The 27,749-nt window shown below is 62.1% G+C and overlaps 1 protein-coding gene across 1 annotated transcript; it reads left to right on the forward strand.

Annotated features, from left to right (window-relative positions):
• The first annotated feature begins 159 nt into the window (after window positions 1–159).
• PRKCG (protein kinase C gamma) lies at window positions 160–27,155 on the forward strand. The gene is made up of 18 exons (XM_084612533.1): window positions 160–1,329; window positions 3,637–3,668; window positions 8,462–8,544; window positions 10,080–10,191; window positions 11,646–11,777; window positions 13,729–13,885; window positions 14,338–14,472; window positions 15,301–15,388; window positions 15,778–15,807; window positions 16,369–16,506; window positions 16,956–17,129; window positions 20,787–20,878; window positions 21,267–21,329; window positions 21,450–21,588; window positions 23,768–23,848; window positions 24,041–24,148; window positions 24,351–24,491; window positions 25,627–27,155. The coding sequence occupies exons 1-18, from the start codon at window positions 1,163–1,165 to the stop codon at window positions 25,807–25,809; spliced, it is 2,055 nt and encodes a 684-aa protein (XP_084468659.1). The 5' UTR covers window positions 160–1,162; the 3' UTR covers window positions 25,810–27,155.
• Window positions 27,156–27,749: the final 594 nt, after the last annotated feature.

The following is a 27,749-nucleotide window of genomic DNA, read 5'->3' on the forward strand; positions in this document are numbered from 1 at the left end:
GTCCGTGGGGATCTACATTTGGGGGTGTCCTTCTCAGACCCCCCTCGGGGAACGCCCCCCCCCGCCGCCCGGCCCCGTTCTCCTTTAAGGCCGACTCCTCCCCCGGAGCCGTCAGAGACCCGCCTCCCCCCGCCGCTCTCCCCCCACAGCCGACACACTGCCCGACCGGCCGGCAGCTTTCCTGCCGGCGCGCCTGTCCCCACCTCGGCCCCCGGCGGCGGCGGCGGCTGGGAACCTCCGCTCCGCTGTCGCCTTCAGCCCTCCGGTCCCCGCCTCCGCTTCCATCCCTCGTTCTCCATCCCCCCTGCTCTCATCCCTCCTTCTCCCTATCCCGCATCTCTTCTCCCATCCCTCCGTCCTCTTTCTTCTCTCCATCCCTCTCTCCTCCCTTCCTTCCTTCTCTCTCCCATCCCTCCGTCCTCCGCCTTCTCTCCATCCCTCTCTCGTCCCTCCCTTCCTTCCTTCTCTCTCCCATCCCTCCGTCCTCCGCCTTCTCTCCATCCCTCTCTCCTCCCTCCCTTCCTTCCTTCTCTCTCCCATCCCTCCGTCCTCTGCCTTCTCTCCATCCCTCTCTCCTCCCTCCCTTCCTTCTCTCTCCCATCCCTCCGTCCTCCGCCTTCTCTCCATCCCTCTCTCCTCCCTCCCTTCCTTCCTTCTCTCTCCCATCCCTCCGTCCTCCGCCTTCTCTCCATCCCTCTCTCCTCCCTTCCTTCCTTCTATCTCCCATCCCTCCGTCCTCTGCCTTCTCTCCATCCCTTTTCTCCTCCCTTCCTTCCTTCTCTCTCCCATCCCTCCGTCCTCTGCCTTCTCTCCATCTCTCTCTCCTCCCTCCCTTCCTTCCTTCTCTCTCCCATCCCTCCGTCCTCTGCCTTCTCTCCATCCCTTTTCTCCTCCCTTCCTTCCTTCTCTCTCCCATCCCTCCGTCCTCTGCCTTCTCTCCATTTCTCTCTCCTCCCTCCGTTCCCTGCCTCCTTCTCTCCATCACTCCATCTCTTCTCTCCCTCCATCCCCTGCTTTCTCCCCCTCCTTCTGTTCTGTGCATCCCTTCTGCCTCCTCCATCCACCCAGTCCCTCCCTTCCCTCCATCCCCCCTTTCCTCTTTCTGTCTTTCTTCCCCCCCTCCCACCACTCCCGCCCGGGACTGGGGGGCCCAGGTGGAGCCATGGCGCTGGTCACCTCGCCCACCGAGCTGGAGTGCCTGGCCAAGCCGCTGTTCTGCCGCAAGGGGGCGCTGCGCCAGAAGGTGATCCACGAGGTCAAGAGCCACAAATTCACGGCGCGATTCTTCAAGCAGCCCACCTTCTGCAGCCACTGCACCGACTTCATCTGGTGAGACCCCCCCTAGCGCCCCCCCAGCACCCCCAGCGCCCCCCAATGCCCCCAGCCCACCTTCTGCAGCCACTGCACCGACTTCATCTGGTGAGACCCCCCCTAGCGCCCCCCCAGCGCCCCCCCAATGCCCCCAGCCCACCTTCTGCAGCCACTGCACCGACTTCATCTGGTGAGACCCCCCCTAGCGCCCCCCCAGCGCCCCCCCAATGCCCCCAGCCCACCTTCTGCAGCCACTGCACCGACTTCATCTGGTGAGACCCCCCCTAGCGCCCCCCCAGCACCCCCAGCGCCCCCCAATGCCCCCAGCCCACCTTCTGCAGCCACTGCACCGACTTCATCTGGTGAGACCCCCCCTAGCGCCCCCCCAGCGCCCCCCCAATGCCCCCAGCCCACCTTCTGCAGCCACTGCACCGACTTCATCTGGTGAGACCCCCCCCAGCGCCCCCCCAGCGCCCCCCAATGCCCCCAGCCCACCTTCTGCAGCCACTGCACCGACTTCATCTGGTGAGACCCCCCCTAGCGCCCCCCCAGCGCCCCCCCAATGCCCCCAGCCCACCTTCTGCAGCCACTGCACCGACTTCATCTGGTGAGACCCCCCCTAGCGCCCCCCCAGCGCCCCCCAATGCCCCCAGCCCACCTTCTGCAGCCACTGCACCGACTTCATCTGGTGAGACCCCCCTAGCGCCCCCCAGCGCCCCCCCAATGCCCCCAGCCCACCTTCTGCAGCCACTGCACCGACTTCATCTGGTGAGACCCCCCCCTAGCGCCCCCCCAGCACCCCCAGCGCCCCCCAATGCCCCCAGCCCACCTTCTGCAGCCACTGCACCGACTTCATCTGGTGAGACCCCCCCTAGCGCCCCCCCAGCGCCCCCCCAATGCCCCCAGCCCACCTTCTGCAGCCACTGCACCGACTTCATCTGGTGAGACCCCCCTAGCGCCCCCCAGCGCCCCCCCAATGCCCCCAGCCCACCTTCTGCAGCCACTGCACCGACTTCATCTGGTGAGACCCCCCCTAGCGCCCCCCCAGCACCCCCAGCGCCCCCCCAATAACCCCAGCCCACCTTCTGCAGCCACTGCACCGACTTCATCTGGTGAGACCCCCCCTAGCGCCACCCCAGCACCCCCAGCGCCCCCCAATGCCCCCAGCCCACCTTTTGCAGCCACTGCACCGACTTCATCTGGTGAGACCCCCCTAGCGCCCCCCAGCGCCCCCCCAATGCCCCCAGCCCACCTTCTGCAGCCACTGCACCGACTTCATCTGGTGAGACCCCCCTAGCGCCCCCCCAGCACCCCCAGCGCCCCCCCAATGCCCCCAGCCCACCTTCTGCAGCCACTGCACCGACTTCATCTGGTGAGACCCCCCTAGCGCCCCCCCAGCACCCCCAGCGCCCCCCCAATGCCCCCAGCCCACGTTCGGCAGCCACTGCACCGACTTCATCTGGTGAGACCCCCCTAGCGCCCCCCCAGCGCCCCCCCAATGCCCCCAGCCCACCTTCTGCAGCCACTGCACCGACTTCATCTGGTGAGACCCCCCTAGCGCCCCCCAGCGCCCCCCCAATGCCCCCAGCCCACCTTCTGCAGCCACTGCACCGACTTCATCTGGTGAGACCCCCCTAGCGCCCCCCCAGCACCCCCAGCGCCCCCCAATGCCCCCAGCCCACCTTCTGCAGCCACTGCACCGACTTCATCTGGTGAGACCCCCCCTAGCGCCCCCCCAGCGCCCCCCCCAATGCCCCCAGCCCACCTTCTGCAGCCACTGCACCGACTTCATCTGGTGAGACCCCCCAGCACCCCCTAGTGCCCCCCCAATACCCCCAGCCCATGTTCGGCAGCCAGTGCACCGACTTCATCTGGTGAGACCCCCCCTAGCGCCCCCCCAATACCCCCAGCCCACGTTCTGCAGCCACTGCACCGACTTCATCTGGTGAGACCCCTCCCAGAACCCTCCATCTCATCCCCTTTCTACTTCACCCCCCCCGCCCCCCCCCCCCCCCGCCAGGGCTCTGCTGCTGCCCTTCCTTTAGTCTTAGCATAGAGGGACTGGTTGGTCCAGAGCCGGGAACAGAACCCAGGAGTCCTGGCTCCCAGCCCCCTGCTCTAACCATGAGCCCCCACACCCCTCCCAGAGCCGGGATAGAACCCAGGAGTCCTGGCTCCCAGCCTCCTACTTTGTGGCATAGCAGATGTTAGGGCAGGGGAGGAGTGGGGTGCATGTTAAATATGTGTATTGGGGTGAGCTGAGTGTGGGCAACTCATGACAGCTGTGAGCCCTAGAGTAACATTGTGTTTCTCTCTTGCTTTTAGGGGGATTGGGAAGCAGGGACTGCAGTGTCTAGGTAAGAGACCCCCCCCCTGCAGGGTCAGTGACCCCCCCCCACTCCACTGAGAGCCATACTTGGGGGGAGACAGTCACTCCCACTCTCAGCCTTGGGGTCCTCTCTTCTGCCTTCTGCTGATGGTATAACCAGCCCCCGCACAGCCGCACCCCACCCCAGAGGGGCCACGTCTCAGCACCGGGCAAGGGATCCCGGCATAACCAGCCCCCGCGCCCCACCCCAGAGGGGCCGCGTCTCAGCACCGGGCGAGGGGTCCCGGTATAACCAGCCCCCGTGCCCCACTCCAGGTGTGGTCGCATGTCAGGGGGGAACATTGCAGCCTGTTCCCAGCACACAGCCCGTGGCTCTGTTAGGCTCTGAACTAGATTTCTGGACTCCGGCTATTTTAGGGACTGGCTGGAAAATTCCATGTTTCTGCTTGAAAAAAGCCCCAAAATACCTAATACTGGGTGACCTTTCAAACGCTTGAAGCTTTATTCTTTAAGCTTCTTTGACAACTGGGGGTCAGGACTCCTGGGGTTCTCTGGGAGGGGAGCGGGGTCTAGCGGTTAGAGCAAGGGAGCTGGGAGCCGGACTCCTGGGTTCTCTGCAGTGACATGGGGCTCTTTGACCTCCTGGCCAGACACCCAGGAGCAAAAGTCCCAGGGCCAGGGATGGGGGGCGGCTTTGGCACCGGCCTTGCTGGGTTAGAGCAGGCAGGTGGCCGGGAACCAGGATTCCTGGGTTCTCTGCCTGGCTCTGGGAGGGGAGTGTGGATTTGTGGGGGCTGGGGGTGGAGGATGTGGGGCTTTTGTGTTTAGGGGAGTTGTGGGGGGGGGCTGCAAGCGGGGTAGGAGGCCAGTGGGGCTAGCTGGGTGGTTGTGTAGGGGATCTGGGGGTTCTGGGTGGGGTGGGGAGATTTCTTCCTGCCTCCCCCCTCCTGCAGGTATATGTGTGTTGGGGGGGGGGATAATGGGGAAATCCCCATATGCTCCAAATGGGGCGTGGCTCTGTGGTTGATTGGCCAGTGATGAACTGGGGGAGCAGCTCTGGGCAGGGTGGGCGAGAGGGACTGCGGGGGCGTGTGTGTTGGGCTCCTCATGTGTAAAATGGGGGTGGGGATTCCTGCCAGTCCTAGAGCTGGTGGGGGGAGAGTTTCTAGTGGACTCTGCCCCCCCCTGCCCCCCAGCTGGCAGCATGAGGCCCAGTGTGGTGGGGGCAGGATCTGAGTGTTAAGTGGTGGTGGGGGGGGACCAAATAGATGGGAGGGGGGTGGTTCTTAGAGTGTCCTCACTGGGGGTGGGGGGGGTGTACACAGGGGTGTGTGTGGAGGGGGGGTGATGCGTGCGTGGGGGGGGTGTGTGCACATGGGGGTGGGAGGAAGGGGGTGTGACGGGTGGGAGGAAGGGGGAGTGCACACGGGGCGAGTGGAGGGGATGTGATGGGTGGGTGGGGTGTGTGCACATGTGTCACGGGGTCCCCGGGCGATGCTCTGGATCTGCTCCCCATGAAGCCAGGCAGGACTCTGGGGAAGTCTCCTCTCTGGGAGCAGCCTGTCTGCAGGACACACAGCTCCCCCGGCTCCACCTTCCTGGGTCTGACCTCGGAGCATTCAGCCTCCTCTGCCCCTCCGTGCGCTTCCCACAGCGAGTCCGCTCAGGCGGGGTCCTGGGGGGGCCAGAGGGTCCTGCCCCCCAACTCCGCAGTCAGACGGGACTCTCAGCCAGCCAGTAAAACAGAAGGTTTATTAGACGACAGGAACATGGTCTAACACAGAGCATGTAGGTGCAGAGAACAGGACCTCTGAGCTGGGTCCATTTTGGGGGGCTGTGAGCCAGACAACCACGTCTGCACTTCACTCCATGTCCCCAGCCAGCCCCAAACTGAAACTCCCTCCAGCCCCTCCTCCTCTGGGCTTTGTCCCTTTCCCGGGCCAGGAGAGCACCTGATTCCTTTGTTCTCCAGCCCTTTAGCTCTCACCTTGCAGGGGGGAAGGGCCTGGCCATCAGTGGCCAGGAAACAGGGTGTCGGCCATTCTCTGTGTCCAGACCCCTGCACACACCTGCCCTCTAGGACTCTGCAAGAATCGTACACCCTTATCCCACCCCCTAGATACTTAAGAACTGCTGAGGGGAAACTGAGGCACCCCCACACTATTCAGAGGAAACATTAAGAACAGTCCCACTTCGTCACAACATGTGATGGGTGGAAGGGGATGGGACGGGTGGGTGTGGGTGTGTGCACATGGGGGTGGGTAGAGGGGGATGTGACAGGTGGGTGGGGTGTGTGCAGACGGGGTGGGAGGAGGGGTGTGTGCACACGGGGTGGGTGGAGGGGAGTTTGACGGGTTGTACACGGTGATGTGGGGGAGGCTGTGGTGGTGGACATATTTGGGGGCTGGGTGTGCAAGAGCAAGTGAGGTATTAGTGTCAAGCTGCTGGGGATGTGCATGAGTGTGTCAGGGTGTGGGGCCAGGTATGCAGGTGCCGAGATAGCACATGGGGGTGTGTGGCACAGACGCCCTTGCACAAGTGCGTGGCCAGAGGCTAGGCGGCGGGTGCCTTTACACACCGGTGAGGGTCGGTCCATGTGGAGACTGTTGGTGCGACTGGCAAGACATGTCGGCCGTGGGCACAAGTGGGTCAGCTTTTGCACACGTGTGTGTGTTGGTGCAGCAAGGTAGAGCTGGTGGGTGCAGATCTGGGGGATTAGTGGCTGAGCGTGTGAATTGGTGTGCATTTGCATGAGTGCATCTGTATGAGTGTATGCATTTGCACAATGGTGCAGGGTGTGTGTGCATTTGCATGTGTGCAGGAGGCATGCACTAGTGTATGAATTGGCACACATGCCGGGGTTGCACATGTACGCCCATTTGCACACATGCACCGGCGTATGCAGGTGCATGTGTGTATATGCACAAGTTTGTGGCTTTGGACACGTGTGGTGTCTGCATGTGCACGAGTGTGTGCAAGTTTGTGTACACTGGCCCGAGTGTGGGTTGGGGTGTGCATGCAGACCCTGGGTATTAATGCAGCAGAGCGGCGGGAGGATGCGTACAAGGAAGGGGTAGGTTGGCACAAGCATGGCTGGGCGTGCACAGGGATGGCCCCAAGTTGTGCAGCATTTCTAGGGTGTGTGCAGGGGTGGGTGTGCAGGAGGCACTGTCAAGGTGGGTCGTGATGGGGGGAGCGTGCACACGGGGTGTGTGGTGGGGAGAACGACGGGGGGCGAGCATTTGCCCCAGGATACGGCTGGTGCGTGTGGCTATGTGGGGCGGGAGTGTGAGCAACAGGGCGCTGGATGGACCCTGGGCAGGGGGAGCTCAGGGCTGTGGGGGGAACCGGGGTCCCCCCTGGAACCTCGGCAGTTGGAAGGGGGGAGCCCCCTGGGAGACTGGCAGAGCCCGGGCGGCTGGTGGCAGCGGTGGGATGCAGCAGGTTCCCGGACACCCCCTCCTCCCTTCGCTTCTTGGTGCAGCTGGCCAGGGGGAGGCGATGTGGGGGAGCCGTTGCCATGGGAACCATCAGGCAAGTCCCCAAGGGGGGATTGTTCATTGCATCCCCACCCCCGTAGGTAATGAGTTTGCTTTGTCCCAGTCCAGATCCCTGGGGGCCCCCATCACGCCCCACCCGGGGCAGAAAGCTTGACTGAGGGTGGGAGCCAGGACTCCTGGGTTCTATTCCTGGCTGTGGGTCTAGTGGTGGGAGCAGGGAGCAGCCTGTGTGGCATGGGGGGGCTGGCCGGCTCTCAGGATGCATGGGGGAATCAAGCCCACACCTTGCCCCCCCCAAGTCCTATCTGCCGCCCCCCCCAGCTCCTGGCTCTTGTGGTTTCTGCTCCTGCCTGTTTCCATGGAGACCCGTCTTCCAGATCTCCCCGTCTCGCTCCTTGGAGCCTTAAGATGCCGCGAGAGGGGGAAGGGGAGAGAAACGACCCCCCCAAGCTGTCCTCTGCCCCCCCCAACTCATCCCTGAGACTTCCCCTGAGTGGGCCCCTCCACTCACCCAAACTCCCCCGACGCCCCGACTCGTCCCCCCAACTCCCTTGATCCGTCCCCCTGACTCACCCCAACTCTTCCCCCTCAACTCACTCCGACTCCCCAACCCATCCCCCCCACTCATCCCTCAGCCTTCCCCCGATCCATCCCTCAACTCCCCCGACGCGTCCCCCCGACTCACCCCAATTCCCACGACCCCCCCGACTCATCCCTGAGCCTTCTCCTGACTCGCCCCCTTGACCCATCCCCCCGACTCACCCCAACTCCCTCGACCTGTCCCCCCGACTCCACCAACTCCCCTGACTCATCCCCCTAACTCAGTCTGACTCCCCCGACCTGTCCCCCAAAACTCCTCTGAACCTTCGCCCCAAACTCACCCCAAACCCACTGAATCTTCTCCTCAACCCCCCAAAACATCCCTCCCAAACTTATCCTCAACCGCACTGAACCTTCCCTCCCAACCTCAACCCTGCCCCCCCAATTCACCCTGAACCTTCCCTCAACATGCTGAGCTGTCCCCCCCCAAACTCACCCCTACCCCCGAACCATCCCCCACTGCCCCAGCTGGCCTGTCCCTCTGGTGCTGGCTGTCCCAGAGTTGTGGGGGGCCCGTCCCCCCACAGCGGAGAGGAGGTGCTATAAACCTATGAGTCTAGGGGTCCGTTGAGCCAGGATTTCCCTGCCCCGAATCTGGGTTCTGGGAGAGGTCTGAATGGGGCGGGGGGGGGGGGTGTCGCTGTTACTGTCCTGAGCTTGCTCTGCTAATGTCTCTATTCCCCCCCCCCCCCGTCTGGCCCCCCTCGCCCACCCCGCCAAGTCTGCAGCTTCGTTGTACACAAACGGTGCCATGAGTTTGTCACCTTCGAATGCCCGGGAGCCGGGAAAGGACCCCAGACAGACGTGAGTGACAGATGGCTGCCAGGACTCCTGGGTCCTGTCCCTGGCTCTGAGAGTGGGGTGGGGGTCTAGCGGTTTGGGGGGAGCGGCAGGGAGCCAGGACTCGTGGGTTCTGTCCCCTGCTCTGGGAGGGGAGTGGGGTCGAGCGGTTAGAGTGGGGTTGGGGGGCAGGGAGCCAGGACTCCTGGGTTCTGTCCCCTGCTCTGGGAGGGGAGTGGGGTCTAGCGGTTAGAGTGGGGATGGGGGCCAGGGAGCCAGGACTCCTGGGTTCTGTCCCTGGCGTTGGAGGAAATACTTTGGTGGGGGAGGAGCCCGTGGCCCCCAGGTGAGTGTCCCAATTTCACCTGCTATTTTTACTGCCCGAGTGGGGGGCGGAGCATGGCCCAGATTCTACTGTCCTTGGCCTGGAGAGGGGGAAGGAGGAAGCGGGGTGGAAGAGGAGAAGAGAGCGGGAGGGAAAGGATGCCGGAATGGCGTTAGCAGTCACATCTCTTCCATGCCCCCCCCGCCTGCCCCCCCGTTCATACTGCTTAGAAACACACAGCCTTGTGCACGGTTGTGTTCCCACCCCTTGCGCGCACACACGTGCTCGCCGTGTGTAACTCCCCTTTGGGCACCTGTGCAGGGCCCTCTGCACGCTCACCTTCCCCCCCTTGCACGCTCAGCCCGTGCTAGCTACTCGTGCAATTCCCTGGGCAAGCTCACATTCACACCACTTGCACGCACCTGCACGCTTGCACCCGCTCTGTGGAAACTCGCATTTGCACCCGCAGATATGCTCATGCATTCCTTTGTGCAAGCTCCCATGTGCATGCTTAGACACACACATGCACGCTCTCCACTTTGCACACGCATGCCCGCTCCCCATACAAGCTCACACTTGCACGCACTTGTGTGCAATTTCTTGTGCAAGCTCATGCTTACACCCCTTGCACATCCTCACAAATGCACACCCTCCATGCCAGCTCACGTGTGTGCATCTGCACACACTCATGTATACCCTATTCAAGCTCACTTGTTCACATCTAGATGCTTGTGTATCCATCGGTGCAAGTTGTGCACACTCAGGCATGCTGACGCTCACTTGGGCGTGCTCCGTCCTTTGCATATGCACACCACTCCCCAGTCAAGCTCACGTTCGCACGCTCACACGTGTGTGCAATTCCCTGTGCAAGCTCATGTTGACACCCCTTGCACATGCATACAAACCCACGCCTTCTGGGCAAGCTTAAATGTGCACATGGACACACACTCGCGCACACCCCATGCAAGCTCATGTCTGCACACTCCAACACACTTGTGCACCTGCCTCCCTTGGCACAGGCCGGCCCGTTCCCCGTGCCGGCTCCCGTGGGCACACTCAGACATGCCCTTGGGTGAGAACGTTCACCCTCCCGCTTGCACCTCTGGTCTGTGCGGCTAGCCTTGCACGCCCCCCGTGCAAACTCGCATTCGGTGCCTGCACAGACTGTGAGCTCGCACCCCCTTCACCTGCTGGGGGGGGCTCTGATCTGTCTGCTCTCCCCCCCCACCCCCAGGACCCCCGGAGCAAGCACAAGTTCAAGATACACAGCTACAGCAGCCCGACTTTCTGCGACCACTGCGGCTCCCTGCTCTACGGGCTGGTGCACCAGGGCATGAAGTGCTCCTGTGAGTGCGGGTGGGCGGGACGCTGGGCAGGGGGGCGGGAGCAAGGTGGGGGGATGGGAAGGGGCAGGGGTGAGCAGCTAGGGGGTGGGCCTGGGGGTGTGGGGGGTGTGGGTGGGCGCAAGATGGGGGCAGGGGCCAGGCCTGGGTGTGTGGGGGGGTGCAAGATGGGGGGAGGAGCCAGACCTGGGGGTGTGTGGGGGTTGGGCATGAGATGGGGGGAGGGGACAGGCGTGGGGGGGTGGGCACGAGATGGGGGAGGGGACAGGCCTGGGGGGGTGGGGGGGGCGAGATGGGGCCAGAGGCCAGGCCTGGGGCTGGGGGTGGGAGGGGACGCGAGATGGGGCCGGGGGCCAGGCCTGGGGGGTGTGTGTGGGGGCATGAGATGGGGGCAGGGGCCAGGCCTGGGGGTGTGGGGGAGGGTGTGAGATGGGGCGGGGGCCAGGCCTGGGGATGTGTGTGTGGGGGGCGAGATGAGGGCGGGGGCCAGGCCTGGGGGTGTGTGTGTGGGCGTGAGATGGGGCCGGGGGCCAGGCCGGGGGGTGTGTGTGGGTGGGCGTGAGATGGGGCCGGGGGCCAGGCCGGGGGGGTGTGGGGGTGGGCGAGATGGGGGCGGGGGCCAGACCTGGGGTGTGTGTGTGGGGGGGCGAGATGGGGCTGGGGGCCAGGCCTGGGGGGGGGGTGTGTGGGGGGCGAGATGGGGGCGGGGGCCAGACCTGGGGTGTGTGTGTGGGGGGGGGCGAGATGGGGCTGGGGGCCAGGCCTGGGGGGTGTGTGTGGGTGGGCGTGAGATGGGGCCGGGGGCCAGGCCGGGGGTGTGTGTGTGGGGGGGGCGAGATGGGGCTGGGGGCCAGGCCGGGGGGTGTGTGGGGGTGGGCGTGAGATGGGGGCAGGGGCCAGGCCTGGGGGTGTGGGGGAGGGTGTGAGATGGGGCGGGGGCCAGGCCTGGGGATGTGTGTGTGGGGGGGCAAGATGAGGGCGGGGGCCAGGCCTGGGGGTGTGTGTGTGGGCGTGAGATGGGGCCGGGGGCCAGGCCGGGGGGTGTGTGTGGGTGGGCGAGAGATGGGGCCGGGGGCCAGGCCGGGGGGGTGTGGGGGTGGGCGAGATGGGGGCGGGGGCCAGACCTGGGGTGTGTGTGTGGGGGGTGAGATGGGGCCAGGCCTGGGGGGTGTGTGTGGGGGGGGCGAGATGGGGCCGGGGGCCAGGCCGGGGTGGGGGTGTGTGGGGGGCGAGATGGGGGCAGGCCTGGGGGTGTGGGGGAGGGTGCGAGATGGGGCCGGGGGCCAGGCCGGGGGGTGTGTGGGGGTGGGCGTGAGATGGGGGCGGGGGCCAGGCCGGGGGGTGTGGGGGGGCGGGAGCGAGGCCCAGGGGCGGGCCGTTAGGGCTGCACGGGGCGGGGGGCGGCGGCCTAGGGGCGAGATCCCCCTCCCCCCCTCACTCTCTGGCGCCCCCCGCAGGCTGCGAGATGAGTGTGCACAAGCGCTGCGTGCAGTGTGTGCCCAGCCTGTGCGGGGTGGATCACACCGAACGCCGGGGCCGTCTGCGGCTCCGCATCGAGAGGCTCGGCGGGGAGGAGATCCGCGTCTTCGGTACGGGGGGGGGGCGGGGCCCTGCCGTGGTGTAGACGCTCCCCGCGCCGCCGGAGGGGGTTTCTCCGGGCCGCTGCCCGCCGCGGGCTTCGCTCCGGCGCCCGGCCCTGCCCGCTCCCCACAGGCCTCGGGTTTGGCCACCACCGGCTCTCCCCACGGACACCCCCAGGGGCCGGGCTCTTGCTGGGGGGGATGACGAGGGGCTGCTGGGGGGGTGGGGGCACCGAGGCCCTGGCTAGAACGGATCAGCTTGGGAAAGAGGCTGGGGGGGGGGGGCTGCACCTTGGGAGCCTTGGCTCCGATCGCCCCAAATTTGGATCCCTGACTTACCCCCCCGTCCCCCCCCAAACACAGCGAAGTTCAAGGCAAAAACCCGAGCGCCCGTGTGGGATTCAGAGCCTCCACCAGCCAGAGGGGGCTCCTCAGCTGTAGCACCGTAGGGCTGGCACCCCCAGCTGTCTGTCTGTCCCTGCAACCCCCCCCCCCCAGCTGTCTGTCTGTCCCTCCAACCCCGCCCCGGCATCTGTCTGTCTGTCTGCCTCTTCAACCCCCCTCAGCATCTGTCTGTCTGTCCCTCCAACCTCCCCAGCTGTCTGTCTGTTCCTCCAACCCCACCCCAGCATCTGTCTGTCCCTCCAATCCCCCCCAGCTGTCTGTCCCTCCCTCCAGCCCCCCTCCCCGCCCCGGCATCTGTCTGTCTGTCTGCCTCTTCAAGCCCCCCCCACCGGGCATCTGTCTGTCTCCCCAACCCCTCCCCCCGCATCTGCCTGTCTGTCTATCTGACCCTCCCCCCGCATCTGTCTGTCCCTCCAACCCCTCCCCCAGCATCTGTCTCTGTCTCTCCAATCCCCTGCCCACATCCGTCTCTATCTCTCTATCTATCCCTCCCTCCCTCCCCTTCACTATATCTATCTATCCCTCCATCCTCCCATCTCTCTGTCCATCCATCTGTTCATCCATCCCCCCGCCTCTCTCTCTCCCTCCCTCCCTCCCTCCACACACCCCATCCCCGTCTCTCTCTCTCTCTCTCTCTGTCCTTCCCTCCCCACACACCCCATCCCCGTCTCTCTCTCTCTCTGTCCTTCCCTCCCCACACACCCCATCCCCGTCTATCCCTGTTTTAGTGGCTAAGGTTGCCACCTAGTGGTGACTTTGATTTCGCTTTGCAATCGGTGGCAGGGATCGGGCGGGGGGAGAGAGGGGCTCAATGGGGGCACTCTCCTGGCGGTCACTGCTGGCCCCAGGGGGTGCTGTGCTGCCAGGTGCTCTCAGCCTAAGTCTGGTGGGTTGGATCGGGAGGGGCTGGGAGCCAGGACTCCTGGGTTCTCTCCCTGGCTGTGGGAGGGAGTGGGGGATAGTGGTTAGAGCGGGGGGGGCGGGAGCCAGGACTCCTGGGTTCCATTCCCAGCTCTGCAGCTCAGCACTCTCCTCCTCTCCCCTTCGCACCCTCCCTCGCACTCGCGCGCTCCCAGTGGGAGTGTGTAGGAGGTGGAAAGAAACCCGTCGAGCCGTGCTTACATAACGGGGATTCCTCGACACCTCCCTGCATGCAGCCCTCCACCACCACCACCACGGTCCTGCTGCCCCCGGGCCAGGACATGGGATAGTACAGCACAACACAGAGTCAGCAGTGGGGAGAGAACCCAGGAGTCCTGGCTGCCAGCCCTCTGCTCTAATCACTAGACCCCACTCCCCACCCAGAGCTGGGCAGAGAACCCAGGAGTCCTGGCTCTCAGCCCTGTCCCGCTCTCACCACTAGACCCCACTCCCATCCAGAGCTGAGGATAGATCCCAGGAGTCCTGGCTCCTAGTCCACCCCTGCGGTAACCACTAGACCCCACTCCCCTGTCTGGGCTGGGGATGGAACGCAGGAGTCCTGGCTCCCAGGCCTGCTCCTAGAAGGGGCTGAGCTCTCAGCGCCACGTGCTGATGTGTGGACCCTCCCCCCTAGTGGGTGAGGCCCGGAACCTCATCCCCATGGACCCCAATGGGCTGTCGGACCCCTATGTGAAGCTGAAGCTCATCCCGGACCCCAAGAACGTGAGCAAGCAGAAAACCCGGACTGTGAAATCCACTCTGAACCCTGTGTGGAACGAGACCTTCCTATTGTGAGTGCCCTGGGCAGGGGGGGTGCGGGCGGGCAGGTGGGCATAAGTACGTGCCTGGACAGGAGATATGGGGGCCCTACAGCTCCCACGGGTGTCTGGACACAGCCATGAAACATGGGCCTGCCGGAGCTCCCGCAGGTGTCTGCATCCTACCCCCCCCCGCCCAAGTACTCTCCCCATATACCCAGAGTGCCCCCTCTCGTCTCCTGGGGTTGGGGGGACAGTAGCCCCCCTGTCAGCCATGATCCCTCCTCCCCCGCAAAATAAACCAGGATCCTGCAGCCCCTCCAACGCAGTCCGGGCCACCCCGGAGATCCCCCCGGCAGCCGCAGTAGTAGGGCTTTTATCCACACGTCTTGTCCAGAGGGCAAACATTCTCCCCCACCCCCACTTAAAGGGGCAGGTGGCTGGGTGGGTGATTTAATCCCCCTCCCTTTGAATCCCGCCCCCAGCACGCTGATGCCGGGAGACATGGAGCGGCGGCTGTCCGTCGAGGTGTGGGACTGGGACCGCACCTCGCGCAATGACTTCATGGGAGCCATGTCCTTCGGCGTGTCGGAGCTGCTCAAGGGACATGCGGACGGATGGTAAGGGGGGAGGGGGCTGCGCCCGGGGGGGGGGGCGCGTGCAGGGGAGGGGGGAAGCCAGGCCCATGGCTCACTCTCGCTCTCTCTCTCCACCGTTCTGTCTGTTTGGGTATTTGTCTGCGCCCGGCTGCTGTGCCCGGCTGCCTCGGCGCGGCTGCGTCCCCGTGCTCCCTCCCCGGGCGGTTCCTGCCCCTCTCGCCTTTCCACCTGCATCCCCTCTGCACTCATGTCTTTCTTTTCCTTTGCACTGTCACGCTTTTCCTTTGCACACGTGCACGCCATGTTTCTTTCTTTGCACATGGTTGCACTTGTTTTTCTTTGCGCCCCGTCACTTTTTCTTTCTTTGCCCTTTCACTTTCTTTGTGTCCCTTCACTTTTTCTTTCTTTGCTCTTTCACTTTTTGTGTCACGTCACTTTTTCTTTCTTTGCCCTTTCACTTTCTTTGTGTCCCGTCACTTTTTCTTTCTTTGCCCTTTCACTTTCTTTGTGTCCCGTCACTTTTTCTTTCTTTGCCCTTTCACTTTCTTTGTGTCCCTTCACTTTTCTCTGCACGCCTTTCTTTTCACTTTCACCTTTTATTTCTTCTCACTTTCACTTTTTCGTTGCTCACTTTCACTCTTTTGAACTCCTTTGTACACTTTCACTTTTTTTCTTTGCACCCGCCTTTCTTTCTTTCTTTCTTTCTTTCTTTCTTTCTTTCTTTCTTTCTTTCTTTCTTTCTTTCTTTCTTTCTTTCTTTCTTTCTTTCTTTCTTTCTTTCTTTCTTTCCATCCCTTGCTTCCCCCCCCCCCCCCCCCGGTGTTGTGCCTGTCTCTGTCCCTGTCTCAGGTACAAGTTACTCAACCAGGAGGAAGGGGAGTATTACAATGTCCCCGTGGCTGATGCTGAAAATTGTGAGCTGCTGCAGAAATTTGAGGTAACCCCTCCCCCAAAGCTCTCCTGTTCCTGTCCCGCTGGCAAAGCGGGGTCGGGCCAGTTTAGTTACTGGATGGCAGCTTGACCAGGGTGGGGGCTGGCAGTCTGTGCTGGCCCCGTTGCCCGAGTACAGCACTGGGGGGGGGCGCTGAGCTGCAGGGAGCGAGGTTGGGAGCTCGGCAGGGGGTGCCGTGACACAGGCACCCTATCCTTCAGCGGTGACATAACCCCCAAAGCCCAGATGACTGTGGAGTCGGGGCATGAACCCCGGTGCCTGGGGACAGATTCCCGGTCCGGCCCCCCTCCCTCCCTGTCCCCAGCAGCTGTGGGGACTCCTGGGCTGGGGGACGCGGCGTTTGGGCACTGACCCTCTCCCTCTCTCTCTTGCAGGCCTGTAACTACCCCCTGGAGCTGTACCAGGTAACGCCTGGGGCTCGGGGCCCCTCGGCACAGAGGGCGGGGGGCTGGCCAGGCTGGTGATGCTCTGGGTGGCAGTTCCCCTTCTCTCCAGCAGAGGGCAGCAAAGAGCCTCAAGCCAACCCCAGTGGGGCATGGGGTCTAGTGGTTAGAACGGGGGGGGGGGGGTGGCTGGGAGCCAGGACTCCTGGGTTCTCTCCCCAGCTCTGGGAGGGCCGTGGGGTCCAGTGGTTAGAGCAGGGGGGGCTGGGAGCCAGGACTCCTGGATTCTCTCCATGGCTCTGGGAGGGGCATGGGGTCCAGTGGTTGGGGGCGGGGGGTGAGCAAGTTGTGGAGTGGGGGGAAGGCCTCCCCGCCCCTTGCGCCTGCGGCCCTGCCACTGTTCCCCCTCTTCTGCTGGTGGCCCCGCCCACAGTCCCACCTCTTTTCTGCCCCTTCCCCGGGGCCCCGCCCCTGTTCCACCCACCTCTCCCTGCCCCCCCAACTTCCCTCCCCCCGACCTGCTCCCCCTCCCCCTAAGGCTGCGGCTAGCCGCTCACCGTGCTCCATCTCTGCCCCCCACAGAAGGTGCGCCACGGCCCGGGCCCCTCGCCCACCCCCAGCCCCACGGACTCCAAGCACGGCAGCTTCTTTGGGACCAGCCGCTTCCACATCTCCGACTTCAACTTCCTCATGGTGCTGGGGAAGGGCAGCTTCGGGAAGGTGAGGGCGCCCCGGACACCTGGGTTCTCTCCCTGGCTCTGGGAGGGGAGTGTGGGCCTAGTGGGTTAGAGCCGTGGGGGCTGGGAGCCCGGATGCCTGGGTTCTGTCCCCGGCTCTGGCAAGGGAGCGGGGTCTGGTGGTTGGAGCGGGGGTGCTACCTCCGGGGCGATGTCGACAGGGCTGCTGCAGAAGGTCGGGGAGGTCGCTCTTGGGAAGGCGTTCTCCCTGCACATCCCCACAAAGCTGTGGTCTTACAGTGGCCCTGGATGTCCTGGAGAGAGACATAACTCGGCCCCTCCCCTCTAGGGGGCGCCAGCTCCCACCCAGCCCCGGGGTGGGGACTGGCTGGCTCAGGGGGCAGGGGATGGGGCCTTTCCCCTCTAGGGGGCACTGGCCCCGATCCGGCCCCAGGGCAGGGACTGGCTGGCTCAGGGCTGTGGCCCCCCCAGGTGATGCTGGCCGAGCGGCGGGGCACGGACGAGCTCTACGCCATCAAGATCCTGAAGAAGGACGTGATCATCCAGGACGACGATGTGGAATGTACCATGGTGGAGAAGCGGGTCCTGGCGCTGAGCGACCGGCCGCACTTCCTCACCCAGCTGCACTCCACCTTCCAGACCACGGTACCCTGCCGGGGGGGCTGGAAACAGGGGTGGATGGGCCCATGGGTCTGATCCAGGGGGGCAGGGAGGGGGCGGGATACCGGGGTAGATGGGCCCGTGGGGCTTATCTGGGGGGCAGGGAGGGGGCGGGATACCGGGGTGGATGGGCCTGTTGGGCTGATCCGGGTGTTACCAGATATGCCCGTTCCTTTGGGATATGCTGATTTATTAGGAAAAAGAAAAGGAGGACTTGTGGCACCTTAGAGACTAACCAATTTATTAGAGCATGAGCTTTCGTGAGCTACAGCTCACTTCATCGGATGCATATCGTGGAAACTGCAGCAGGCTTTATATATACACAGAGAATATGAACCAATACCTCCTCCCACCCCACTGTCCTGCTGGTAATAGCTTATCTAAAGTGATCATCAGGTGGGCCATTTCCAGCACAAATCCAGGTTTTCTCACCCTCCACCCCCCCACACAAATTCACTCTCCTGCTGGTGATAGCCCATCCAAAGTGACAACTCTTTACACAATGTGCATGACAATCAAGTTGGGCTATTTCCTGCACAAATCCAGGTTTTCTCACATCCCCCCCACCCCCATACACACACAAACTCACTCTCCTGCTGGTAATAGCCCAACTTGATTGTCATGCACATTGTGTAAAGAGTTGTCACTTTGGATGGGCTATTACCAGCAGGAGAGTGAATTTGTGTGGGGGGTGGAGGGTGAGAAAACCTGGATTTGTGCTGGAAATGGCCCACCTGATGATCACTTTAGATAAGCTATTACCAGCAGGACAGTGGGGTGGGAGGAGGTATTGTTTCATATTCTCTGTGTATATATAAAGCCTGCTGCAGTTTCCACGATATGCATCCGATGAAGTGAGCTGTAGCTCACGAAAGCTCATGCTCTAATAAATTGGTTAGTCTCTAAGGTGCCACAAGTACTCCTTTTCTTTTTGCGAATACAGACTAACACGGCTGTTACTCTGAAACCTGATTTATTAGGGTTACTCTTTGGGGCGTGGCGGGGTTTCTTTTTTTTCTGTAATTTTATCAGTCTGCCGCTTGTGTGTTCACATGGCACGCTCCTCCTTCCTTCTGCAAGTCCCCTCCCAATGGAGCTACCTTGCAGGACCTTGGTTCCCCAGGACTCGGTTCCTCCAGCCCTAGAAACACACACACACCCCCCCCCCACGTCTAAGCAGACCGGGTCAATGCGCGCCCTCCAGCTGATCCCCTCGTAGGTCCCTGGACTCAGTGGGTGGGGTTAACCACTCTCAGTTGGCCCCTCCGCCCCCCTTATGTGCCACAGGTTTACCACCTCCCTATCCCACTTTCACGTCACAATTGTACGGGTAGTAACCCACCGGAGGAGCAAACCCCACTGTATTTTGGGACGCTGCAGGGATCTTTCGCTTAGGTAAAAGAGGCGTCACGACAGAGGAAATGGGGGAAGCAAAAAACATATAAGATTAAAGTGCAGAGAGAGAGAGAGAAGCAACCAGCTTAACCATAAAAGTTATTTTTTTTTAATAATAGTGATAACTACACAAAGAGAGCCTAAACCAACATAACATTCATTAGTAAAGGTTAATACCTGAGGCAGAAAGGAAAACAGAGAGAGAGAGAGAGAAAGGGGAATCTGGGGTTCCCAGGTGGTGGGGGTCCTGAGTGCTGGAGACAGGCAGAGCCCCCAGCACGCTCAGTCAGGAGATGATGGAGTCCCAGTGGATCTGATACAGTTTGGGTCCATGCATCAGAGCACTGACTGGAGGGTGAGTAGGGATTTTTGTAGAGAAAATACAATGGTTCAAGGGAGAACAAGAGATTGGTTTATAGGTAAACTGATGACTTAAGGGTTTTCTTTAGGCTAGACAATAGGAGCTGATCACTCTTGGCTATGGGTGGTGGTTTCTTCCAGGGAGCTCACAATGCAACTAAGCTGTATTCAGTATTCTGCTCAAATAAATTTGTTAGTCTCTAAGGTGCCACAAGCACTCCTGTTCGTTTTTCGGTATTTTGGATCTCCATCAAGGATTTATTACTAGAATTGGTCTGATAATTGCTGAGCTGGGTGTGTGCAGGCGTAGGTTGTCACTTGTCACGGAGTCCCCGGGCGATGCTCTGGAACTGCTCCCTACGAAGCCAGGCAGGACTCTGGGGAAGTCTCCTCTCTGGGAGCAGCCTGTCTGCAGGACACACAGCTCCCCCGGCTCCACCTTCCTGGGTCTGACCTCGGAGCATTCAGCCTCCTCTGCCCCTCCGTGCGCTTCCCCCAGCGAGTCCACCCAGGCGGGGTCCTGGGGAAGCCAGAGGGTCCTGCCCCCCAACTCCGCAGTCAGACGTGACTCTCAGCCAGCCAGTAAAAGAGAAGGTTTATTAGACCACAGGGACATGGTCTAACACAGAGCTTGTAGGTGCAGAGAACAGGAACCCTCAGCCGGGTCCATTTTGGGGGGCAGTGAGCCAGACAACCCTGTCTGCCCTTCACTCCATGTCCCAGCCAGCCCCAAACTAAAACTCCCTCCAGCCCCTCCTCCTCTGGGCTTTGTCCCTTTCTGGGCCAGGAGGCCACCTGATTCCTTTGTTCTCCAGCCCTTTAGCTCTCACCTTGCAGGGGGGAAGGGCCCAGGCCATCAGTTGCCAAGAAACAGGGTGTCGGCCATTCTCTGTGTCCAGACCCCTGCACACACCTGCCCTCTAGGGCTCTGCAACGATCATACACCCTTATCCCACCACCTAGATACTTAAGAACTGCCTAGAGGAAACTGAGGCACCCCCACACTATTCAGAGGAACCATTAAGAACAGTCCTACTTCTTCACATCTCCCCCCCCCTTCGAGATCGAACTGAGCGGGGTCACTTTAGCCAGTGACCTGGGGAAGTTCGAAGCCACCAAGGTTCCCATGGATGCCCCAGCATCTCTCCCATTCCTTGGTAGGAGTTACACCAGGCCCTTCCGGTTTCACGCCCTCCCTTAGGTCGGGGGTGGTCGATAGCACTCGCAGGCCGCATGTAGGAAGGTTTATGTGGCCCGTGCCCTTTGGCCACCCCCAAAACCCCAGGGGGTCAAACTGGGATTGGGTCTTCTCGTAGGTTCATTAACATCTGGAGCAGAGATTCCCATGATGCAGTGCGATCCCTGCTTTTCTGGTCCCAGAGTTCAGTGCGGTTCTCTGTTCTTCATTCTTTATGCTAATCCCTGTCCCATCTTTCATGCAGATGAGGCTAGGGGAGTTGTCTCTGTTTTCCATTCTGTATGCTAATGGAGATGTCTTAATCTTGTCAGGAGGGGTCTAGGTGTGTCTCCCAATGCCCTTCACTGCTCTCTGCGAGCCTTTTCTCTGATCTGTTTTGGTTCAAGAAGAGACTGGTGGTGGGGGGGTGTCTTTCATGAGTCAGACAGGCTAGATACTGCGCCCTGGTTCCCCAAAAACAAAGAGCTGACTGGCATCAAGTGAGGGGGCAGGGCAGTGGGGTGGATGGGCCCATGGGGCTGATCTAGGGGGCAGGATAAAGGGATAGATGGGACTGTGGGGCTGATCCAGAGGGACAGGAAGCGGGTGGATGGGACCATGGGGCTGATCCGGGGGGGCAGGACATTGGGGTGGATGGACCTGTGGGTCTGTTCTGCCCCCCATGGCCCCGTCTCACCCGCCCCGTCCAGGACCGGCTCTATTTCGTGATGGAGTACGTCAATGGCGGAGACCTCATGTACCACATCCAGCAGGTCGGGAAGTTCAAGGAGCCTCATGCCATGTACGTACAGCTCGCCCCCAAGGGGCCGTGTCCCAGCACCAGGCGAGGGGTCCCCGGATACCCAGCCCCTACACTCCACCCCAGAGGGGCCACATCCCCGTGCCGGGCGAGGGGTCCCCGGATACCCAGCCCCCATGCCCCACCCCAGAGGGGCTGCATTTCAGTGCTACGGAGGGAGGCCCCATATAACCAGCCCCTGCACCCCACCCCAGAGGTGGTCGCATCCCAGCGCCGGGCGAGGGGTCCCCGTGAAATGGTCTGTGGCCGTGGAGCAGCGAAGACATTGAAGGGACGTTGAAGGTGATGAACCGATTTTGCTAGTCACCTTTGATTCTTCTGTGCCCTTCCCCCCCCCCCCCCCGGCTCCCTCCCCATCCCGGGCTTGTAGGTTCTACGCCGCAGAGATCGCCATCGGCCTCTTCTTCCTGCACAACAAGGGCATCATCTATCGGTGAGTGGGCACGGGCTCTGCCGGGTTGTTAGCTACAGTCTCGGCTCCCCACCCACCCTGGGGCCGGATGGGAGCTGGTGGCCCCTAGAGGCGAGAGCCCAGCCCTGTCTCTCCCCACAGGGATCTGAAGCTGGATAACGTGATGCTGGATGCCGAGGGCCACATTAAGATCACGGACTTTGGGATGTGCAAAGAGAACATCTTCCCCGGAGTGACCACCCGGACCTTCTGCGGGACCCCTGACTACATCGCCCCGGAGGTAACACCCCCGATCCAGCCGCGAGACCCCACTCCTCTGCCAGAGCCGGGGAGAGAACCCAGGAGTCCTGGCTCCCAGCCCCCCTCCCCGCTCTAACCACTAGCCCCCACTCCCCTCCTAGAGCCAGGGAGAAAACCCGGGAGTCCTGGCTCCCAGCCCCCCTCCCCCTCCCCGCTCTAACCGCTACACCCCACTCCCCTCCCAGGGCCAGGGAGAGAACCCAGGATCCAGGACTGGTTGGGGGTGGGAGCGGGGGGGCGACATCCCCCTGGGTACGATCTGGACTGTTGAACTGTCCTGTCCCTTTAATTCTCCATGGTGCCTCTCACGCTGCTTTGCTGGAGACTAGCGGCCTCTCGGGGCTCTGCTCACCCGCAGCCGTCGGGATGCAAAGTCGCACCCAGCTGAGCTGCATGACGGCTCCGCCAGGGCAATGCCAGCCCGTGCCCCAGCCTTGCACCCCAGACTTGTGCCTCCGGCACTGCCCCCAGAAACGGGCCACGAAGATGCACCAGGGCCACGAAGATGCACCAGGGCCACGAAGATGCACCAGGACCTTTGTTAACCTGAGGAGAGATTTCCCGAGCGCTTCAGCCGAAACACACTGGCTTCGATACAAGGATAAAACACGGGTGGTCTTAGGTGCTGACTCCGTGGGTGCTCCGGGGCTGGAGCACCCACGGGGAAAAATTTGTGGGTGCTCTGCATCCACCGGCAGCCAAGCTCCCCGCCCCTCTGCCTGTGCTCTGCCTCCTCCCCTGAGCGCGCTGCATCCCACTTCTCCCCCTAGCTCCCAGCGCTTGCCACCGCAAAACAGGTGTTTCATGGCGGCCAGCGCTGGGAGGGAGGGGTGAGAAGGGGGAATGCGGCGTGTTCAGGGAAGAAGCGGGGCCGGGATTTGGGGAAGGAGACCAATAGGGGCAGGAAAGGGGTGGAGCTGGGGTGGGGATTTTGGGGAAGAGGTTGGAATGGAGGTGGGAGGGGGCGGGACAGGGGTGGGGTCGGGGCGGGGGTGGGGTGGGGTCGAACACCCACCGGCGCCAGGAAAAGTTAATGCTTATGCATGTGGTAACTAGAGGAAGATAGATGATTTTCAGTGATTATAAGTGTTTAAGGCACAAAAGTCAGAATTGGTTACAAAAGAAATAAAAGAGAAAACAGCGAGCTAATTCCTAAACTTTACCCAGCTAAATAAAATTAGGAAGCCAACGGATTTCTCACCCCCCGAAAACCTGCTGCAGTCCATGTGCAAAGCCTTCCAGTTAGACCCACTCGCCTCAGTTCAGTGTACTTCCGGTATTCATTGGCGTTATGAGCAGAGAGATGTAAGGTGAAGAGGAGAGGTCATTTGTGTGTTGTGTGTTCTCCCTTCTTACGCTCCAACCCCCTGCGCTGGAAAAGTCCTTGCTGAGTCATGGGATTAGGCAGTTTCCTGGCATATGGGCAGTGCAATCAGTCCTTCATATGAATTGTACCTTCCCCCCCTTCTGCTGAATGTCCGAATAAACAAGTAATGGCTCCAACGAGCCAGTGTGCCTTTGTCTCTGAGAAACTGGCTTGTGGGTGTCACCCTGAATTACAACAAGTTTCAGTAATAATCGTATCGTAAAATCTTATAACTGCAGATACTATGTTGGTTCACACATTATCACAAGACAATGATGTTCAGCAGATTATGAGTTTTTAAATGATCCCTCACAAGGCATGCTTTGTACAAAATATAACGTAGCCATATGCAAATAGTGAAAAAGTGGTGGGGTACAGGGTGACACAGAGCGTGTGTGCTGTTTGGGGGGCTGGTCTCCTGGCAGTGACTTCTTCCTACCCACCCCCCACATTACCTCCTAGGGTTGGGAGCAGGGAAGGGATAAACCAATGGGAGAGGCTCTAGCAAGGTTGGCCCCGCCTCCTGTGCTTTAGCACTGCCCCCCCCCATTGCAGATGTTCTCCTCCCCCAAATCCCAGCTTGCTATGCCAGGTGGGGGATACTCTTAAAGGGGCAGTGTGCCTTTAAAGTCTCCCTCCATGCATGTGTGTGTAGGACATTGTAGCTGATGGCTTGTGTGGGGTGGGGAGGAGTTTCTTCTGTCATGTTTCCCTCCCCACCCAGCATGGAGTTGGGGGCCTGTGACACAGGGTAGGAGCCCCCTAACTTGCCCCCGCTTTTTCCCTGCCCTAGATAATTGCCTACCAGCCCTACGGGAAGTCGGTGGATTGGTGGTCCTTCGGGGTGCTGCTCTATGAGATGCTAGCAGGGCAGGTAACTGTGTGTGTGGTGGGGCTGGGGGCAGAGATCCTATGCGGGGGAGGCTGGGGGTGAATCCTGGTGCTAGTACTCCACCGTGGGTTGGGGGGGGGCTGATGGGACTGCCTGGCCTCAGCACTCTGGGGTGGGGGGGAAGATCCCCTTGGGGGGGACTGGCTCTGACCCCCCCACCCGCTCTCCCCCCAGCCCCCCTTCGATGGGGAGGACGAGGACGAGTTGTTCCAGGCGATCATGGAGCACACGGTGTCCTACCCGAAATCGCTGTCCCGTGAGGCTGTCTCCATCTGCAAAGGGGTGAGTGACCCCCCTGGGGGGGGGCGCCACCCTGGCCTATGACCCCCCCAATTTCTGGGGGAGGGGCAGGCTGGGGTGAAGCTGTGTCGGGGTGCAAGTTGGGGTGAGGGGAGGGTACTCCCCCCTCAAGGGGCTGAGAGGGGCGCATCAGCTGGTCTGGGAGTTCCGTGATGGTGATGTCACCGTGTTTCCCCCTCCCCAGTTCCTTACCAAGCACCCCCTGAAACGCCTTGGCTCGGGGCCGGCCGGGGAGCAGGACATCCGGGAACACGGCTTTTTCCGCTGGATGGACTGGGAGAGCCTGGAGCGCCTGGAAATCCCGCCGCCCTTCACCCCCCGCCCGGTGAGTGACCCCCCCCCAGCACACTCCATGTTCCCCCTCCTGGAGAGTGACCCCCTCCTGGAGAGTGACCCCCCCATCCCACTGCCCTGCACCCCCTGCCTGGAGAGTGACCCCCCCATCCCACTGCCCTGCACCCCCTGCCCGGTGAGTGCCCCCCCAGCCCACTCCGTGTTCCCCCTCCTGGAGAGTGACCCCCTCCTGGAGAGTGACCCCCCCCATCTCACCACCCTGCACCCCCTGCCTGGTGAGTGACCCCCGCATCCTGCTCCCCAAATGCCCTCCTGGAGAGTGGACCCCCCTATCTAACTGCCCTTCACCCCCCCCTCCTGGAGAGTGACCCCCCCAGCACACTCCATGTTCCCCCTCCTGGAGAGTGACCCCCCCATCCCATTGCCCTGCACCCCCTGCCCGGTGAGTGCCCCCCGCAGCCAACTCCGTGTTCCCCCTCCTGGAGAGTGACCCCCCCCATCTCACCGCCCTGCACCCCCTGCCTGGTGAGTGACCCCCGCATCCTGCTCCCCAAATGCCCTCCTGGAGAGTGGACCCCCCATCCCACTGCCCTTTACCCCCCATCCGGTGAGTGACCCCCCCATCTCACTCCATGTACCCCTGCCTGTACAGTGACCCCGCCCTTGCTCTCCAAACCCCTTCCTGGAGAGTGGACTCTCCTATCCAACCGCCCTTCACCCCCATCCGGTGAACGACCTCCCATCCCGCTTCCTGCACCCCCCACCCAGTTAGTGACCCGCCCATTATCCTCCATGTACCCCCTGCCTGGAGAGTGACCCCCTCCCACAGAGCTGGTGGGGGCCCTACAGGGAATCGGGGGTCCCAATAGAACATGTGTCTTCTGATGCGATTAGGGGAACCCCCGGGGAGTGGCTCTGTCCCAGCCCGATGTGACCACAGGGAGGTGGTGCTGTGGGGGGGAGGCGGGGGGTCACTAGGGTCTTGAGCTGGAGGGAGTGGGGCTGGGGTGGGGGAACAGTGAAGGGGTGGGGGCCAAAGGAAATAACCCAGCTCTTCTTTCTCTCCCTCCCACTCCATCATCTGTCTTGCTGTCTGTCCGTCCCTGTCTGGATCTGTCTCGCTGTCTGTCTGCCTCTCTCGGGCCATCTCCGTCTGTCCGTCCCAGTGTGGGAGGAGTGGCGAGAACTTTGACAAGTTTTTCACGCGGGCGGTGCCCGCGCTGACCCCCCCGGACCAGCTGGTCATGGCGGGGCTGGACCAGAGCGAATTCCAGGGCTTCACCTACATCAACCCTGACTTCGTGCACCTCTCGCTGCGCCCCCCCACCTCCCCCATCTCCATGGTCTGACCCACCGGCTCCCCCATGGCTTAACCTGCCCGCAAGCTGAGTGCTTCCCCCCGATCTACCCCCCACATGGTCTGAGCCCCCCTCCGCCCGGGTTGTGTGCACAGAAATGCAGCCTCTGGGGTTGGGTGCAGGGGGTGGGTGTATGGGGACTCCTCGCCCGCCCCTCTTTAATGGCTATGCAGCAAATCTGCAAAAGAAGTTTGGGACAGGAAACGAAAGAGAATCTCACACCCAACTGCAACCGCGGGCTGGATTTCAGATGGCACCAACAGCAAGGGGAGAGGGCCCCCATCGAGCCCCCGCTCCCTGCAGCCCAGCGCCCCCTAGCCCCACCCTGGGGCTTCGGGGCCAGCCCTGCCTGCTCGGGAAGAGTGCCCCCTGCTGATCCCCCTGCAGCCCAGCATCCCCTAGCACCACCCTGGGGCTTCGGGACCGGCCCTGACTGCTGGGGGCGTGGGCCCCCTGCACTAAATAGCTTTGAACCTGTACATAACCCTGGGGGCGGGGAGAGAGCTTGAAGGTTGGGGGGACAATTGCAGCTTCCTCAGTCTCCCCTTAACATGCCCCCCCGCAGCATATAGACCCCCTTCTCTGGTGCATGGAGTACATATATCTACACATCTATATTTACAGCTGTAATGCACTAGGCCAATCCCCCGCAGCTTTCCCAATCTGTGCCCCCCCCCCAATGGTCCAGGGCTGGGGCCCAGGGTATCGGAGTCTCAGACAATCCCCAGGCTGGCCCACCCTCCACCCTCTTCCCAGCCTCAGGCTTGGTGTGGGGCAAAGGTTCACCCGGAAGAGGTGAAGAGAATGGTGGGACCAGGACTGCTGGGTTCTCTGCCCAGCACCTGAAGGGGAGTGGGGTCTAGTGGTTGGGGGTGGGGGTAGGGCTGGGAGCCAGGACTCCTGGGTTCTCTCCCTGGCTCTGGGAGGGGAATGGGGTCTAGTGCTTAGAGCCGTAGGGAGCAGCCCGTTAATCAGGGCCCCCTGCTCTACTCAGCAGAGCCCACTCCCCCAAAGCTGGGGAGAGAACCCAGGCGTCCGGGCTCCCAGCCCTTCCTGCAGGATCAGAGGATTCCAAGGGAGGGGAGCTGTTGTCCTGAGATGAGCCCACTCCAATCCATGGGGGGGTGGGGGGGTCTGTTCTTGGTCCCTACCTGCCCCCCCCCCCGTTCCCTCATTCAGCCCAGCCCTGGTCTGAGTCTTTCACCCCCATGGTCCAAAAGTACGCCCCCCCCCCAGCCCCCGCTCTGAGCACCCAGCTCTGTGTCCGGATGTGAAGAGCCCGGCTGAGTGCCGCAGTTCAGTATAAAAGGTATTTATCCAACTCGCAGTGCCTCTGGCTCCTTTCTGACGTGTCGTGCTGGGAGGGGAGCGGGGTGCTGGGAGCTAGGACTCCCGGGTTCTCTTCTTGTCTCTAGGAGGGGTGTGGGGTCCAGTGGTGGGGGTGTGCGTGTGTGAATCAGGACTCCTGGGTTCTCTCCCTGGCTCTGGGAGGGACATGGGGTCCAGTGGTTGGTGTGGGGAGATGAGCCAGGACTCCTGGGTTTTGGGGTGACTGCCTGGCGCAGCGGGTGTTGGGGGGCCCATCTCCACATCATGTTTCCTGCTCCTGCCCCACATCCGCTCTGGGCCCCGCCCACTGCCTGTCAGCCCCCTCTGTGCTCCACTCTGAGCCGCAGCCCCCGGGATCTCCCTGGACATCCCTCGGACCCATAGGGGGCTGGTTCCACTGCCCCAGAGCTCACGCCCCTCGCAGTGTCCCTGGCAAGCCCCCGTTCTGTCAGGCCTAGTTAACCTGGTTCTGTGGCTGGTGGGTAGGGTAGGGGTTTGTTCTCTTTGGATCCCCCTCCCCCCCAAATCTGGACAAAGGGAGGATCTGGTTTCCTGTGGCTTGTTCCCTGCCCAATCCCCAGCTCCCCAGGGACTGGCAGCTG

Source organism: Lepidochelys olivacea (genome assembly GCF_965140295.1).
Source record: "Lepidochelys olivacea isolate rLepOli2 genome assembly, chromosome: 23".
Classification (NCBI taxonomy): Eukaryota; Metazoa; Chordata; order Testudines; family Cheloniidae; genus Lepidochelys; species Lepidochelys olivacea.

Bases quoted from the DNA above. Each gene is read 5' to 3' on its own strand.
- PRKCG (XM_084612533.1), top strand. From the start codon at position 1,163: ATGGCGCTGGTCACCTCGCCCACCGAGCTGGAGTGCCTGGCCAAGCCG. The intron at 14,473-15,300 runs GTAAGGGGGGAG...TCCCTGTCTCAG, and splicing joins AAGGGACATGCGGACGGATG to GTACAAGTTACTCAACCAGG. The intron at 15,808-16,368 runs GTAACGCCTGGG...TGCCCCCCACAG, and splicing joins ACCCCCTGGAGCTGTACCAG to AAGGTGCGCCACGGCCCGGG.